At 40.5% G+C, this 18,927-nt stretch overlaps 1 protein-coding gene across 1 annotated transcript in view; it reads right to left on the bottom strand.

Moving 5' to 3' along the window:
* LOC124279515 (unconventional myosin-VIIa-like) overlaps positions 1-18,927 on the bottom strand; it is a 754,149-nt gene that overhangs the window by 285,663 nt on the left and 449,559 nt on the right. The window contains exons 31-32 of the mRNA XM_046715341.1: positions 14,215-14,414; positions 942-1,064 (exon numbers count right to left, since the gene is read on the bottom strand). Coding sequence (XP_046571297.1) covers positions 942-1,064; positions 14,215-14,414 — 323 coding nt within the window. The remainder of the gene's footprint in view (positions 1-941; positions 1,065-14,214; positions 14,415-18,927) is intronic.

Here is an 18,927-nt window from a genome sequence, read left to right as displayed (position 1 = left end):
GAAATTAATTTTACTTCTGTTTACAAAATATAATAAAATCATGTCAGTTTTCGTATCTTATACACATTCCTTGTCTATCAAACTGAAGACTAAATACTGGACAGATGATGGTTGATAAAACTAGAACTATTTCACAAAACAGCAGAGTCATTTGTGATAAGTACAAGTGAAGAAATAGGTTTACTTACTTCAAACAAAAACACCTTTATTGTTTACAAGATGTACACTTTATAAAAGATATTCAACAATCTATCCAGGAAGAATGGGGCTCAAATAACTGTTACTTTAGTTCATTTAAAAGTACCGTAACAGAAAGGATGTAGCTATCTTATAAGCCCAAAGCCTGGGTTTTACAATAGAGTGAAAACAAAATGATCCAAACGATAACATACTTCTCACAGATGTAAAGATGAATAAATACAAATTATCAATCATTACCATATATGGTCCCAATAATAATAATAATAATCCAGTTTAACTCTTACAATTATAAAAATACCAATAAGCGTAAAGCAAAAGAAAGGCTGCTGAAAGTAAAAAATGAATTTGATTTCAACAGATGAATGGAGCAAATTCACTTCATTCGCTAAGTGATTTACTTAGCCCCTTGAAACCAGCTAGACTGGAAACAAGCTTGGACCAAAGGATTATATTGCAAACTTGTGATAATAATGTATCACTCAGTTGGGGGTTACATGGTCAACCAGACCAAGCCACATGTCTTGCATGAGCTTCCAGTGACTACCTACACCAATAGATTGGGCTGAGTTGAGTTCAGTCAAGATGTTACATGTGGGGGATAAGAAACCTAACATATACATGTACATAGGAATAGTGAGTGGTAAAGTTGTAAAGACTAAAAAGAAAGCTATTGACAAAAAATAGACAGAAATAATACACTGAAAGAGATTTTGTAAGTTTCATATAGAATGAGCTCTTACCAGGGTGATCTGTTGTTTGCTTAATCAGTTGCATGTAGAACTCATTACAAAGGTGGTCATTCTCAAGGCACTTTAGCATCAAGTTCTGTATCATTCCAGTGTTGTCATGTGAATCACCTGCACCTGAAAAGTATTGCAGTCATGATCTTCTGATTTCAAGTTCATTGTTTGAAATAATGTTTCATATGAAAGATCATGTAGTTTATAAGATCTATTGTATTTCTGACCTCTTAATATCTATATATATTAAAATTCATACAAAAACACATGTTAGGGCATTTTTAGAAAACGCTAAAAGTTTAAAACAAAAGAAATTGATATCAAGAAGAATTAGAACAAGTTTGTTAGAATTTCTGCGTGGACATTAAATAGAGACAACAAAACCCTTTCCACTTTCATAAGAAATCTCTGCTAAAAGCAGAGTCGATCGTACAATTGTGACTATATCGTGAGAATGTGTTTGTTTGATGCTATTACGCACCTGTCAAACATATGCAAAAGATTGTCAACTGTTCACCTGAAAAAAACCTGCAGGAACGTATGATACAAGTCAAAATAGAGAACTGGACTGGACATCAGTTTTGTCACTGATGCATCAAATTTTAATACTTAATCCTCATGTCTACCATCAAATTTTTCGAATGTTGTATCCTCAATCGAACAACTTCTGAGGAAGAGTCGTATGATGCTCTTTGAGGAAAGGGCAAAGGAAAGCGCATCCTTGATTGTACCTCAAAAGTTGCCAAATGTAAACACTAAAGGCTGGAGCTGTTGGAATATTGCTCGAAATAAAAGTTGACTGAAGAAAAGTTGAAATCATTCCTTTTGTCATACAGCCTTGTGAAGAGTTTTTGTCACAGGATTTTATGCATAGATCTAAATATGAAACAGTTGAGGCAGGCTCACTTGTCTCCTTAATTGTGGCGGGCATATCAGTTGAAGGGAATTGGCTAATTAAAGGTAATTGAATGATTTTAGATCATTGATATACCTGAAGCTTAAGTTAAACGTCTTGGCCAAATTACCTTGTTTTCATTTTGCCAAACTGAACAGAAATTCTGAAATATGCATAACAGATCCACGAGGAGGGGAGTATAAATGGTGCCTTCTTGTCTATGTGTTTTACCCCCAAATTTGACAAAGATGTGATCAATGATGAGGTCCTGCATTTTACATATTGTTTTCTCAGTAATCTTCAAATGACATTGGCTTTCATTTTTGACAAAATGTAAATTTACAAATGCCCCATGGATCAAGGAATGAAGTTATTCTTTAAGTTTGTCATGTGTGAGAGTGGTGTACAACATTGAAATATCAAATGTTTTGACAGAACTGAACTTGGTTTGTTTCTGAGATTATAAAAATTCAAGCAAATCCTTCGAGTTTTTAAGAATTCACATGGTATTTATTCCGCTTGTCTCAAATACTTTTTTGTGAATATAGAGAAAGCCCTTCCCTGACAGTATAAAGGATTATGGTTAATCTTTGAGACTGTGTTTTGGTGACCCAGCAGTACATCTCTCTTTGTATAGATTTTTATGCAATTTTGTAATCAGTACAAAAGACGAATGGACATGTTTTTAGTTTGTTTGTTTTTTGGTCAAGACAAATGTTGATAGCACCGATGGATGGTTTGAGCAGATTTCTTCATCAGTTAACAAACTGGCCTTATATGTGGCATTATTCAAAATGTCACATGTACCAAGCTCTTTGTTAAACAATTTAAGTACCGCTAATGATGTTTCTACACTCATGGTAACGAATAAGGGAACACATGAAAGTACAAGTGTTCCTTTATTCATATCCAGAATTTCACCCACAGTGCAATACATACCTTGTGAAGAAACCTGGAAAAGAATAATGGAACACTTGTACTTTCATGTGTTCCATTCGTTTCCATGAGTATATATAATGGTAATGTTATTTTAGGCATTTTCATGTGGGAACAACTACAAACTTTTCAGACAGACTTTCGATGACAACTGGCTTAAACTTAACATCCTAGAGTACATGTGCAACAGAAGCTCATGTTTAGTTGATTACTTAGGCCAGAGGATGTGAAAAAGTAAAGAGATACACACAACTAAATTCTTCATTGGGTGTTCTCTAAATGATATGTGAAAACTCATATTTTGTTGCACATGTTGACAAAAGGATAATGATGATGAACTCATATTTCCTGACGTCTATGAATTCAGCAAAATGCAGACCAAATAGTTGTCTGGAAATGGGTATCTCTCTCACAAACCTGTTATCAAACTTCAAAAAAACATGCACAAATTCTCATATGTATTTTTGAAAACTACATTTATCTAAATATGTCTTACATTATACTGGACAGTGAAGCAAGATATTGACAGCGGGAATATAGACCAACTGTAACAAGAGTTATCACAGTGACTGCCTCGTCAGACTTTCACATCATCAGATTTACCTAAGGGCCTCATGATGTATGCTTCTCCGTGGTGGGCCTAGATAGGGGAATTATATTCCCTGAACTAAACGTACATCACCCAGTTAGGGCTGAACCCCCGAAGCTGGTTTTTCACTGGGTTACTGACAGCCAAGAGGAAAATTTTCTTTCACTTCCGCAGCCCAGTCAGCCTTCATCCAGTTATGAAATCAACCATACTGGAGATGGGGAAGGCACAGAACCCGGCCAAGAATATCTTGGTCCAACTATCTAAAAAACACACTACTTGAGTGTGCAAAAGCAACGGGATAGCATGACAATCCACAAATAAACAGCAAGTCGCTTAAGCTGCATTGAGAAAATTCCGTGCCAATGTATGTTTACCTGACAGAACAAAATCTCCGAGACCAACTCCGGCATTTTCAAATTCACAAAAACAAACGGAGGCAAATTAAACCACTAAATGATCTTTTCCCCAAAATTAAATTGATTTACTTAATGAAGCTATTTCTTAAAACTTTCTGCGGACTGTTCATAACATGAAGTTAATTGCTGTGTCTATGCTGCTGCTTGAACTTCAGTTTCCAAAGTAAAAACATCTAATGGTTATAGTGAGTGAATTTCATTTGATGCCACTTTTAGCAATATCACGGCGGAGGACACCAGAATTGGGCTTCACACATTGTACCCATGTGGGGAATCGAACCCGGGTCTTCGGCGCGACAAGCGAACGCTTTAACCACTAGGCTACCCCACCGTCCCTCTAATAACAAAAGACCAAAGAAAAAAACGGTTTCTTGTAAAACTTCATGAAACCAGAAGAAATGTTTCCTGGAATGAGCTGTGCTTTAAAATAAGATCGTCAGGGAACCCAATGTCTAAAAGGCAAAAATCAATTTGGAGAAAAATAAAATTATAACTTAAGACGACTAAAGAAAAGGTTCTTCTCCAAATTGTTGATTCCCTTAAGGCAAAAATAAAGATTTGGACTGAAAGAAAGAAAAAATGGGAAAAGAACAAATTTATAAAACAAAATAAACTCTGTAGAAATAATGAAAAGCATTTTACAGGCAACTCAAAACAATGGGTGATGGTGAACATGAAAAGCTGTCTCCCATGAAAGGTTCTGGAAACAGGTCTGTACCCGGTGACTGTAACCTTGAGCCACCATGGGTTCATGCTTTCGATCATGCAGTGCCTGAAAAACAACCTGGGTCGTTTGTTACATCTCACCAGATTGCCTGAAAAGTGTTATCAAAAAGTCAAAATCTAATACTGCTCCAGGGCCTGATGGCATTCGAAACTAGTAATGGAAACTGTTCTCCTGTGTCCAAACACCATTACTTCACTGTTTCAATTTTCTTGTGGACACAAGCGGTATTCCTCCATGCTTCTGCAACGGTCGCAAGATACTCCTTCCCAAAAAAGGAGACATGACTGATCCCAAAACCTTCCACCCTATCACGTTTGAATACACAACATAAAATATTCACAGGGTGTTTGACAAACCTCGTGTCATCTTACTGCTCTTCCAATGATATAGTTTATAGAGAGCAGAAGGGGGCAGAAAGGGATGTTTGGGGTGCAAGGATCAACCTTCTCGTACAAAAAATGATTTTGGAAGAGGCTAAAACATATCACCGCAACCTCTCCTTGATTGACTACAAAAAAGCATATGACTCTGTCCACTTTGAATGGATTCTGAAGTCTCTTCATTTTATTGACCTCCCTGAGCGACTACACGACGCATGTAGTTGTAACAACAATGGCGACCGGAAGCGGTCGAGGCAAACACACTTTCAACACAACTAGTTAACATAAGAGGCCTCTGCTGGCGCAACTTCTTCTTCTTTTCTTTTTTTTCCAAAGAAGATAACGGTTAGAAACTTGATAAAATTAGAAATTAAAAAGTCAAACTATTCAAAGTCTTAACAATAATCCTTGAATCTGGACAGAGTTCTGCATAGACGGGGAGGAACGGCGAGGTGATGAATCTTGGCACTGGCGGGATGGTGGGTTGTCAGATAGAGACTGTGGGCTTAGAGTCTCTGTAAGAAACAAGGGTTGCACAGTGCTCGGTAAGACTTCCCACGAATCTCTAAGATTGCAGGTCTCTTCAGCGTCAGGATGGGTCTGTGTGGCTCGGAGAGAAGCTCAGGTATAGTTGGTGGATTAGGTACGCTGCTGCTTCAGGGCAAGCAATACCCGGTTATTATCGGCAGGTCAACGAGTTCATCAGGATACATACGTGGGTTTGGTGATTGGTCAGGTATTTTGTGACACTCTGAGAATTTTACTTGGTAAGACATTCCTGCAAACTGGGACCCAACAAATTTGCGAATGTGGCACCATGGGCGGTCAAGTGATACGACCAGGTATCTGCAACGGCTTCTCTACTTGGAACCATCAGAATAAAGATAAACAATGTCTCCCACAGTTAGTGATGACTTAGGTAGAGTTCGTCCACTTGGGCATTTTGCGTGTTCACTGTGAGTATGGTTAGCACATCGTCTGGTGTATTGGTCCCCTATCAAGCAGAAGTCTGACAGTGGGGTTTGAGTATTTGAAAACTGATCCCGTTGGGTCCACATTTCTCGTGCAGAAAGGCCGGAAGAGCGAATCCTTGCAGTTCAATCTGGATACAGCAGTTGCGAGCGTAAGGGAAGACACTGCTCGTCCCAAGGGATCCTGTCGTAGGATCTGTACCTCGAGTTCCTGGATTGCTTTCTCTGCTACTGGATTTTTGTTTACATTTCACTCGCCCTAACTCCAACACTATGTTGTATTTGGCCCAGAGGGCGTCGTTGACCAAAGACTGGAACCTGGGTGCTGGGTCAACACGAATGACAGTTTTAGGACCATCAAGAGGGACCATTGGTAAGCAGAGTTCAATAAGAGCAGTTTGCAAGGTGTCATGCCTTTCATTCTCAATGAAACAAGCATTCGTGAATGATGTAACCGTTTCCCTTACCACCAGTACAAACTGCCGTTCTCGTCTCATCACAACTGCTGCTAAGGATGATCCAACTGTACCAAGTTGACTCTTAGTGCACTGAGGTGTGATGGTCTTCGGAAGCTTTGAGATTGCAGCACAATGATGACAACCATTAGTTATGCGGTCTAGTGCTTTGTTCATGTCCAAGGCATAAAAATGTCATTTAGTGACTAGTCTGAGCTGGTTTTTGGAGGGATGATCCAATTGTATGTGAAGTGCTGTAAGCAAACCGTCTAAGAAGTCTCATGGTACAATAATACACTCTCTGGACTGTGATAGAGGATCACACTTGGGTGCATCGTAGGTCTGAACATTCAGATTGAAGGGTGCGCCAAGTATTGCGGCTTGTGTATGGTAACTTGGTAGACCCTTGAATTACATCTCCGATACTAATGTTCAACACAGTGGCATCTTCCATCTGATTGATGAAAGAACAAATCTGGCATGATGGTTCCTCGCACTCTGCCGCATTACGACTTGCAAAGTCGGATGGGACATTAGCTGGTCCTTTGAGGTGACGGACCGAAGCTGGGTATCTACAAACCGTTGATAGAAAAGTTGATACCCTCGGTCTGTTGGAGAATTCCCCACGACAGTTTATTGTAACCCTCGACGCATGGTTTACTATCTGTCAGTATGCAGACTCTGTATGTAGATTGAATGATGTAAGGGCTGAAATGTCTCGTGGCCACTGCAATAGAGAGGGCTTCAATTTCGCAAGGAATCCAGGTGGGTTGTCTCCAAAGCAGTTTGGCACTGAAGAAACTTGCTAAGTGTAAATGGTGATCTCTCATGACATAATGGGTCGCTCCAAGGCCCTTGAAGTTTCATGGATCCATCCGTTACGATCCAAAGCTGATCATTTGGTCTAGGGAGTGCGATCACTTTTCTTGATCCAAGCGCCTGCTGGGCTTTATGGAAAGAGAGTATGAGCTCATCCGTCCAAGAGATCCTATCCTTTGAAGCATTTCCACCGGTAACATCGTCGAGTGGCGACAATAAGGAAGAACAGTGTGGTATGACACGGGCTAACACCTTGTAAGCTCTGACGAATAATCTAAGTCCTTGCACTGTTTCTGGCAGCGGACATGATGCCAATGCTGATACTCTGTGTGGGTCTGCCTGAATGGTCCCCTGTTTCCAAATCCATCCCAGAATTGTAGCTGACATAGGGCCAATGATCATCTTGGATGGTGAGAGATTGAGATTGTTCTTACTCAGAGCTTCCAAGACTTTCAAAAAGTTTGAGTACAGACTGTCTAAGTCATCCCTGCTGATATATAGGTCATCTGCAAGCTTAGCCACAAAACCGGCTTGTAACTGGTCTCCCAAAACTCGACACATAAGCTCCTCAAGAGCTGTTTCTGATCTTGGCATGCCCATAGCGCATCTTGCATATGCCTGCACACCTTTGTAAGGAGTCACAACACCACAATATTTCATAGATTTCACATCCAGGGGAAGCTGGTGATAAGCCTTGGTCAGATCTGTAATAACAATGTACTTCCAAGAGGCTATCTTCCGCACAGTGGAGTCAACATTCGGCATCGATGATGGTACGGGTTTACTGTACTGCCCTACTTCTGCAAAGGCTGTAACAAGTCGAAGACCTCCACTGGGCTATTTAACTAGGAATGATGGGTTGAGATACTCAACAGTAACCCTAGCATCTTCAGGGCGGACAAATAATCCATTTAGTTCCAACTCGTCAAACTTTTGTTTGAGGTGGTTGCACCGGTCCCATGTTTACTGTCACTTTGAACGGCCCAGACGCACCATTGTAACCGCTGATTCTCGAAGAAAATACGCTGTCGCGTTTAAGTAGCAGAGACTTGAATTTGTTCTTGAACTCGTCTGGGAACACATTGTCTGGATCCACATGTACACCTTGTGAGTGGGGGGTAGTAGGTGGAGACAAAACTCTGTTGACAGTTACATCAGCTATGTGAAAGTCCGGAGCTACAGCTACGTGGTGTTCCAGGCTTTTCAGGTATTGTGGCTCTGCAGTGAGGTTTGGTATCCTTAGTTTTCCCGCAACACTCTGTATCATGGTCAGGACAGGCCAGGCATCGTTTGAGTTCGATACAGTCTCACGACGAGGTTCCAGGGCAAACTCTTGGTCTGGTGTGAGGTGATCCGGTAATGTCACTTCAATGAAATTCCCGGGCCATACCGTCGATGGAGACCTGGGAGCTCTCAGAACATGAGCTCTGCGCACCATGTGTTGTGAGGACTTGGAAGGAGCTGCAGCATATGAGTAGTTGGTACCATCACCAAGTATGATAGCGTGCTTGGCTGGTCTAATCGTGATGTCATTAGACTCCATAAAGGGAATACCTGCAAGTATGTCAACATCAAGATTTTCTACGACTAGACCTTTGTTATGGATCTCTGATTATCTCTTGTTAGGTAAAAGTGGGTTTCTCCTACAACTGTCAGAGGGGATGTACCATCTGCTTGGCGAGCTGATTCGTTGCTCTAGGTTATGTCTATGCCCATCTGTTTGGCGGTGGAGACACGTAACATTGCCTGTAGCCACACTATCCAGAGTTACGTTCAGTACTTTATGGCCATAGAATGCTGTCATGTGAGGTGACTGTCTGACCTGTATGCGAAGGGTAGATACGCTTGGTGAGTCGCTGTTTGAATTGTTAGTGACTACAGGGTCTGTAGAGTCAGTATTGTCCCCATGAGCATCATCTTCATCCATGATAGCAACAATCTGTCTTGCTTTGGCCATATATTTGCGATCCGATTATGGTAAGTAGGTGCACACACTCAGGAAGTGGTTAAAGTTCCGTCCTGCAGCCTTGCATAAGGGACAAGTCTTCCTTGCAATATTTCTGCTATATTGTTTGGGATTCTGTCCATGAACACGATCCACACTTGTGGCTGCTGTGCGCATTACCCGAACTTCCTCAGAGGCATGTATTTTGTTGAGAAGAGACGATAACGCTTGCGAGATTTCCGGCTCGATCGATGCTAACGTTTTTGAACGAAGTTCAGGTCCATACCTCAGCTTGACTAGCTTTGGCAGGTCCTGATGTATAAGCTGCAACCACAGTAGGACAGTGACGTTCTCCAGTGTAGGGGTCAGATCCTCATCCACTTCTATTTTTTCCCCATGATGGGATATGTTTCCATTTACATGCAAGTGGTCGTCGATGAAAGCAGATAGCCTTTGATATAAATCTTCTGGGCGTTCATCCGCTTGGAGGTGGATGTCACACAAGTCCAGAAAATGGCCTCCTTTTGATTGAAATCCGAAGTGAAGCCTGATAACTTGCCATGTATCTGGAATAGACGTGCTGTTTTTAACTATGGTGTTCCTTGAAATGATAGGGCAATAGTTGGCAATCTGGCCCAACAACAGTTCCAGCATATTCACTTTCTGTTCGGCAGTGCGTCATTGTCGTTGTGGAATAGGTTCACCATCAGTAAAGCCTCGTAAAGGGTTACTTTGTGAGCGTTTCAACCATGTGACTCCGTCAACTAGGTATGGAGCAAAGTTTGGATCCAGCGATAACGTGTATATGAGGTTTTGTCGCCAGTTGTCAAATGAGGTAACTGTTTCTGTTTTGGATAAACACCGCTGTTTAGGAGCACGATGTGTTTGCGCCATGGTGATGGATTTTGAAGACTCGTCAGTATTCTCCCAATATTTGAATGTCTGATCGATCACAATTATGTGTGAAAAGTCAACTTGCCAGATTTATGGTGATACAAATGATTGAGAATCGAGAATACAGCTGCCACCACGCCAGAGTGAGACTGCGACCAGTGACAAAGTCTTCTTAGACGCTCAAACCCTTTAATCAACTATACACACCACACGTCGCGTGTAGATGCAACAACAATGGCGACCGGAGCGGTCGAGGCAAAACACACTTTCAACACAACTAGTTAACATAAGAGGCCTCTGCTGGCATAGAGCCCCACTGAATGCACATTCAGGAGAATACAGGGAGATCAAGTCTTTAAGGTACTGACAGATATCATTTTAAGGCAGTCACAGGTGATAATACAGATATTGAAGATGATTCGAGGGGAGAAGGTATCGAGAGCAGGAGCGATGTGTTCAGTTCTAGGAATCTTTGTGATGCATCTTGCTGCAGAATTCTGAATTCTCTGTAACTTGGTTATGGCTTTATAAGTAAGATTTTCATAGAGAGCATTGCAATAATCAAGCCTGAAAGACACAAGGCACTGCATCAACAATTTAGCTGTTGGAGTATCCAGGAGATGGCGAACTTTCCCGATGTTATAAATGCGATGAAAATGCTCTACTTATGAGTGAGTGAGTGAGTGAGTTTAGTTTTACGCCGCACTCAGCAATATTCCAGCTATATGGTGGCGGTCTGTAAATAATCGAGTCTGGACCAGACAATCCAGTGATCAACAGCATGAGCATCGATCTGCTCAATTGGGAACCGATGACATGTGTCAACCAAGTCAGCGAAACTGACCACCCGATCCCGTTAGTTCTACTTATGAGGGGGATGTGAGTGTCCATAGACATTCCTGAATCAAGAATGACTCCCAAGATTACGAACGCTGTCAATTGGAGAAACAGTAGTTTCGCCAATCCCAAGACAAATGGACCCATGAAAGAATTTGAAAGAGCAAATCATCTGACATTTACTTAAAGCCCATCTTGATGTGTGAATTTCAGTCTAATTTGTCTGTCCATATACATGAGTGTGGCAGTGTCATATTTTACATTTTATTTATTTTATTTGTGTAAATACGGTATCATCTTTAAACAGTTTGGTTGTGGTAGTTTTATTGGATTAGGTTTTTATTAGAGTATGTATGGTATTTGTCCCTAGCTTGATTGCTGGACCTTGGGCTCCTATTGTATTATTATGGGAGAGCAGGGTGTTATTTTGTTCTTAACTCAGAGGGCAAGCTATTCCTTGATCTCTGATTGGTCAGTTTTATGTTGTATGATTTCTTCTTTTCTAACATCAGCACATTTTAGTCAGTCTTCCACATACAGCCGCACGAGAAGCATCTTACATATGACGTACGTGATATTTTTGACAGAGGTCTAATTTCTTCTCTTTGGTCTACAACTTCACTCTGTCTAAGGTTAGTTAACTTAATTATAAACATATTATGTAGGATGTAATATCTGTTAAGTATAGTTATATTATAAACATTATTTTTGCTTAGGTTTTAATATTGTGTGATGTGAAGGCCTGAATGTGTTTTAAGAATATAGTGGAAGTCAAATATGGTGTGTTTATTGGCATGGTTTTCATGTTTACTGCATCAGCATTTTCATTATAAGTTTATACGTAATAATTGTAATCTTTTATGAGGTCAGGTGACACACAAGCATGTGTGCCTGCTTAGCAGCCATCTTTGTCGGCCATGTTGTCTACTTAATGGTACATGTACATGTAATGTCTGTGCCACTTGAGATGCCATATTATTTTAACATTGTTCATTGTATATATTTATAAGAATATCACAGTACACATAATGTTGTGCTGTAAGGTATATGTATATGTTTATTATGTAGGTTTGTTTTAAATAGTGATATATGTTTCATTGTGATATAATAATAGGTTAGCATAATATACTTAATTGTGTGTTATATCACTTATAGATGGACATGTTGTTTCACTAAGGTGGACAATGTAATATCACCTGAGTACCATATATTTGGTAGGTATTTTATCCTTTTAATGTGTTTATATTTATGTATATATCATTACCACAGATATGTGTTCCCTTGATATTAATGCTGCAATTAATCCATATAATACCTTTTTGTGAACTGCATGTGTTTATTACTTATAATTATTACTTTCTTGGAATTGATGCAGTTCAAGTAATTTGCATTACAATGAATATATTGGTATAGGTATATATGATTATTATCAGTAATTGTAACTTTTATGTCTAATCTACATTATTAGTACATATGTGATACGACTGTTTTATTGATGATTGTTATTATGTTACAGGGTGAAAACAAAACAAACTATATATCTGAGAAATAAAGTAGTGGCACAAGTCACAACTCACACCCCAGCAGGCGTTGGTCTTCATTGAACAGAACCACCCCTTACCCTGCTACATGAGTAGTTATTGAGCTATCAGACAATAATCAAGAAATACAGCTCACTCGACCCCCATTGGCCAATGTGTACATCACATACTACCAATGGAAGTTTAGAACAGTAAATCCAAGTGAAACAACTGCAAACCAAGAAACTGGGTGCTTCACACCAGTATACTGCAGGAAACTGTACAAGGCAATGACAACTGACATGTATCGTGACATCAGTTACCATGTGTACGTTTCATTATGAGCAGGCAGAGGAGAATGGAGTTTTGACGTCAATACAGTGTGGCACAATGCCAAAAAATGTGTACTTTCTCGCCTGATAAAGTACTGTCAGTGCCTATTATCTTTTAGTGAAGCATCTTAGAACATCCAATTGGGATTTGTAAACTTGTACTGCTATGTCAGGTAAACACCAACGTCAAAGTCAAAGGGAAAAATACAAATTGCAATACTAATAGCAAAAAGGCATCAGTTGATCACCTGTTTTTTTGTTTGTGCAGAGTTTCATGAAAGAGTACCCTAAAATTCCTTAATTGCAAAGGGCACCATTTAAGCCCTTGGTTGATACATGTACTCAGTTTGGCTAAAGGGTTTTAGGGACAAACAACCCCTTCCTTTTGAAACCAAGTCAAAATTGTTTCCATGGAAATGCAAAAAATCGGTAAATAGCAAAAGGCACCTACTTTAGGTTCTGTTTGATACATATAGTTCGGTTCATAATTATTAAGAATTTTTCATGTCGGTTTGAACTCATTTATTCATGAGCTACACTGATGATGAAATTTTGCTATCAGTCCAAGGGAGGCAACTCTTTTTGCCTTACTAGACATGTCAGATTAGAGCACAGGCAAACTGTAGCGCAAATAGGGCTGCGCAACAGAGAGAAATATTACCAGTCTGTTTATATGCGAGCGAAGCGACCAAGGTTGGCAACGTACTTCCCTCGCTTTAGTTTGAAAAATATTTTTAACATCAAAATACAATATCGCCACCATCAAAGGTAGACACCCATTTCATAAAAGGATTGTGCTCTCAGATTTCCAACCTGATAATTAGTAATTAGTCATGTACAATATATTTAATTCCACATTTTAAGCTCCACTCGTGGCATGTCAAATTGTTCTTCACCTCCATTATCCCTGCCGGCTTCCGGTTCAACAGAGTGAAGGAACAAGAATAAGCAGAAATTAAAAAAGAAATATCATATTGCCTAATTTCACCATTGAACTGTTGGAGATTACTTTTCTTATCTGCCATCGTTATTGTTTGAATTTTCGTAACATTTATTCTACAATAAACGCTTTGGACGTAGTGGATGAAAGAAGCAAAGGACGTAACTCCGCAAGTATTCCATATGGCGGACATGTGATTCAACAAGTATATTTAGATTTAACTCCCCTGTTCCTTCATTCTGTTGAACTGGAAGCTGACAGGGGTAATGGAGGTGAAGAACGATTTGTTAAAGTAAATTAAGAAATTACTAATTACTTAGTAATTTCAGATTTCACTCATTTGCTTTTTAGAAAGCATGGGATTCTCAATACTTATATACCGAACAGTATAGCAATTTTTGTTGAAAAATATTGAATTTTTTTTTTATATGCTCCAGAAACGAAATGATTACAGACTATGTCCCACTACATTATATGCTGGGGGTATAAAAATGTAAAAGGTTTGAGGGTGATGACACCAATGCTGATGGATGACATAAGTTCATATGGCCTTTCATACCATGTGAGCTAATACAACATTGCCATGTTTAATGGTCAAAAAAGTATTCACATACTTGAATCTTCAATCCCTGCATAGACTAAAATGGAGTTAAACATTTTGACTGCTACTTCCTCCACTGATGGGTCATGGATCACTGTGAGGGCTTGACGGAGTGGACTTTTGCTGTATGACCAGTAGTTAACATTAAACTGGCCACTTTCTGACGAAGATGTTGCATATGTTCGGAGTCTTTCAAGTTTTGTCTTTGTCAATCTGAAAGACATAGAAGACCATGAGCAAAATGTTATTTAAGATCATTTGGAATTTACAGCAAAAGAGGTTGATGCTGCACAAATTCTGTAACAAATATGAAACATGTAATATGTAATATTGTCTTAAATAATTTATTCATCCAGTCATATATATTCAGTATACATGTACATCATTATGAAAACCCAAAACTTGAATATCACCTGATAACTGTTTAAAAAAAATCACTATTATAATAAGGGTAAAGAGACATAATGGTCATATCAGCTATGAATATGGATTCAGTTTACAATTGAAAACAAGAGTAATCAGATGATGACAAATCCCCCCGGCTCCAACAAATTTGAAAGAATTATTGAAAGTTACTGAAAGTCTAACTTTACTCCGGAAACAAAATCTACCCCTTCCTTTTGAAACCAATTCGAAATTGTTTCCATGGAAATGAAAAAAATCTGTAAATAGCAAAAAGGACCCACTTTTTTCTGTTGAAATGTCAGTGATAAGGGCAATTCTGTGCTTAAAAGCATCAACTTGGGACTAGGACTGCACGGTATTACCAGTATACCGGTAAACCGCAAATACGAAATTGTAACAATTACGTATCGCGATACATTTAGGACGTACCGGTATACTGCCAAAAATTAGTTTGTTCAATTTTAACCCATTCAACACCGCACATAAGACTTCCGCCCGTATACCCCCTAAATTTTAATGGTGAGGAAAAAGATATATATATACTAAGCAGCAAAAGAAACGTCAGTTTGGAATTTTCCGTCACAGAAACGGATAACTGTAACTCATTTAATGTTTAGATTGTATATCTTTGACAACATCTCCAACTTTAAAAACTCAGAATGGAACCCAGGAAATGGTCTCAAATATGCAACCGGATATCGGAGATGATACAGTGTTCTCCATGTTTTTCATGCAACTCATGCTACACGTGCTGTTCACAAGGACCAGCCATATATAATGCACCCCCAAACCTGGTTGAAACATTCACATTACAACGTCAGCAGGATGCCAGGACTCAAGACAGCTCAGAGGAACCAGGCGCTAGGAAGACTTGAGGCTGGCAACACTGCACAAGCCGTTGCCAATCAATTCCAGGTCAACGTTCGGACCATCTACAGGCTGCAGAAACGTTTCCGGGCCACAAACACCACAAATGATCGCCCCTGTACTGGCAGACCAAGGTCGACCACAAGACGACAAGACCGCCATGTTGTGCGACAGCATGTACAGAATCCCTTCATGCAGGCATCTGAAACAGCATGCCAGACAGTGGGAACACAAGGAAGACTAATCAGTACTGATACAGTACGCCGACGTCTTAACAGCGGGGAACCTCCATTTTTCCATGGACCTTACTGTGGGTCTATCCTCACCCTTCGTCATCATCATGAACGTCTACAGTTTGCCCTACAACACCCAAACTGGCGATACAGGCAATGGAGAACTGTTCTGTTCACAGGTGAGAGTCGGTACTGCGTATCAACTGCAGATGGCAGAACAAGAATATGGCGACGACGTGGCCAGCGTTACTCAGACCAATGTGTTATGGAAAGAGACTCATGGAGAGGTGCAAGCATCATGGTATGGGGTGGAATAGGCCTGTACCAGAGAGTGGGTCCTGTGGTGTTCCAGAACCTTGGTCTAGGGAGAGGAGGCGGCATCACAGCAGTGCGCTACATCGACCAAGCTCTCAGACCCCACGTCATACCACATTTCGCACGTCACAACAACATATTACAGCATGATAACGCCCCGGGCCCATACTGCCAGAGCTACACGGGACTTCCTACTACAGAACGGTGTCAACATTATGCAGTGGCCAGCCCTTAGTCCTGATTTAAACCCAATTGAACATCTTTGGGATGAATTTCAGAGGAGACTGAATAATGTCATACCAAGGCCGAACACAGCCGATTTATTGCGCAAGGCCTTTCTCAGAGTGTGGTTCCAGGTGCCAATCGATTGGTGCACTCCATGCATAGACGCTGTGCTGCATTTATTGCCGTTGTGGTGGTCACACTAGATACTGAAGTCAAGAGTCTGTATGGACTGCAAACGTTCACACAATGTCTTGAAATTGTGCTGAGTTATTCATTGATGTGTCAAGATATTGTACACAAAAAATGTTTTTGATCAGCTTATTATGTCCATTTCTGTAATGATTTGATTACAGTGCCTATCTAATTTTGAATTCATACTGATGTTTTTTTTGCTGCTGAGTATATATATTCAGGTAATATGGGTGGAGGTGGTGGGTGGGATTAGCAAATGATTGGCCACGGGTCCACTTAAAAATTGTCAAAGAGCAAAGTATGGATGTTTCGAGGAAATCATTAAAATTGAATAAACTAATGAATAAAGTCAACAGTTTTCATAAAAGTCAAACGTACATCTAAGTTACTATTTCCATCTTCTCGTGTGATCATGTTATATGAGTCAAGTGACATCTCAGCTTTCGTCACCTCAATCTTCATGCTCGTACACGATGTTTAATGAGAAAACATTTTGCAGGTCGCCACCTAGCACGATACATCCAATAAGTTTCATAATTTACGTTTATATGGCGATTTGTTGCTTAACATGTTCAGAATAGCATTATTGTACCCAAAACTTTTGTCTAAAAGTTTTCGTTTATGAGGACACTTTCCAATGCTGTAATATGATTGGCTTACGTGCATGATTTTTACCAATCACGAACCTTATATACTGAGTCAAAAAAGAAACTTCACATTCTTTCTTCAGGGCACTATAAAAGAACAAGAGATGGTAGATGGTTAAATTGTTATTATTTCATTGCTGAGATCTGTGTGATGTACTCGATACACTGACAGTGCCATAATCAGTTCCATTAGGCTACACCGCCGTTGCAAAACATGGGTATACAGAATGTCAAGTCACAAGAATAAATATGCGAAATTTCTCAGTTCAATATCGTGTATGGCCGCCCCGCGCATTCACCACTGCCAAACACTGTCTCCTCATCGACTTCCTGATGCTTGTGAACACGTGGTTGGGGATTCTACGCCATTGCTCTTGCAAGGCAGCTTGCAAGGCAAGCCAAGTTCCTGCAAATTCTGAGGTTGGTTCCTAAGACCACGAAGCCTTCTCCCAAGTGCATCCCAAACGCGTGCTCTATTGGATTAAGGTCAGGGGACCTCGATGGCCAGTCCATGATGTTGATTCCAGTGTTTTGAAGGAAATTTAGTCAATATTGCGGTATCGCGGCCGAGCATTATCATGCTGGAACTGTAGACCTGGGCCATGAGCCGCCATGAAAGGAACGAGTTCCGGGGTGAGCACCTGGTCATGGTAAGCAGCAGCTGTGAGGTTTCCACGGATGACCAGAAGTCGGGAACGGTTGTTCCCACAGAAAGCACCCCACACCATGCAACTTCCGCCCCCGAATCTGTCGACTTCCTGTAATACCGTTCACGACGTCGTCTCCAGACTCTATGCCTGCCGTCCGCGAATCTGAGGGTAAACCTGGATTCATCGCTAAAGACGACTCGATTCCAGTCTCTCTGGGTCCATTGGAGGTGACGTTGGTCCCACAGCAGGCGTTGGCGTTGATGAAACGGCGTCAATGTTGGCCCCGATATGGACGTCGAGAATGGAGTTTGGCAGCCCGCTTAACCGATTTGAATGGTCTGTGAGGACAGTCGACCTCTGAACATCTCAGCCCTGGTTAGGTGTAGCCGGCAGAAATCTGTCACGTAGGTGGCGTGGGACGATTGGCGGTCTTCTGCTGCTCGTGGCGTCACCGGGGGCGAATCCGACCTTGAAGCGATCAGAAGTGGTGCCAGTTTGTTGTAGACGACCTCCGCAAGTCATACACAGTACAACGGCTGCATCCCATTGCTCTTGTGACGTCAATAACTGATCTTCCCGCTTGCAACATGCCAACGGCACGTTCACGTTGCACATTTGACCATCGTGGCATTTCAAGTACCGTTAGAACTGTGGTTTAAAAGTGTTTTTTTCAATTCTTGAGGCCAATGCAAACACGTGCATATGAAGAAAACTTCGATGCGAAGATCACGTGATCGACTGCACATGCAAAACCTGATTTGGCACTAACGTCATTTGCACGACGAATGGATGAGTTTGAGTGGGTTTTGCTAACGTTTTTCTAGAGTCGAAAGATAGGGATCCCATTTCGGATACATAGGTATCATCAGAGAAAAATTATTCATTATTTTTCAAATTACATTTTGTGAAGTTTCTTTTTTGACTCAGTATAGTAGACTGTAGCGAAAAAGCGTCATTAGAAACCAATCTTTATCCCATAAAATCGCTTCTTACAAATGCGAAAATACTCCTGGCAAGGTTACTGTGATATTATTGATGATTAGAGCTTTCGAACAATAGAATCTTCTACAGTGTTGTTCATACGGAGCTTCGAAAATGGAGGCATTTCCCAATGTTGTGTCATGCTACCGGGTGAAAAGCCATGGTTATCGGGAAATAGGCGACCACACATATTATTTAATTAATCTTTATA

This window comes from Haliotis rubra, unplaced genomic scaffold (assembly GCF_003918875.1).
Source record: "Haliotis rubra isolate DU_JTF1 unplaced genomic scaffold, ASM391887v1 Scf251, whole genome shotgun sequence".
Lineage (NCBI taxonomy): Eukaryota > Metazoa > Mollusca > Gastropoda > Lepetellida > Haliotidae > Haliotis > Haliotis rubra.
Note: the sequence above shows the minus strand (reverse complement) of the source record. Positions and strands in the feature narration are given on the sequence as shown.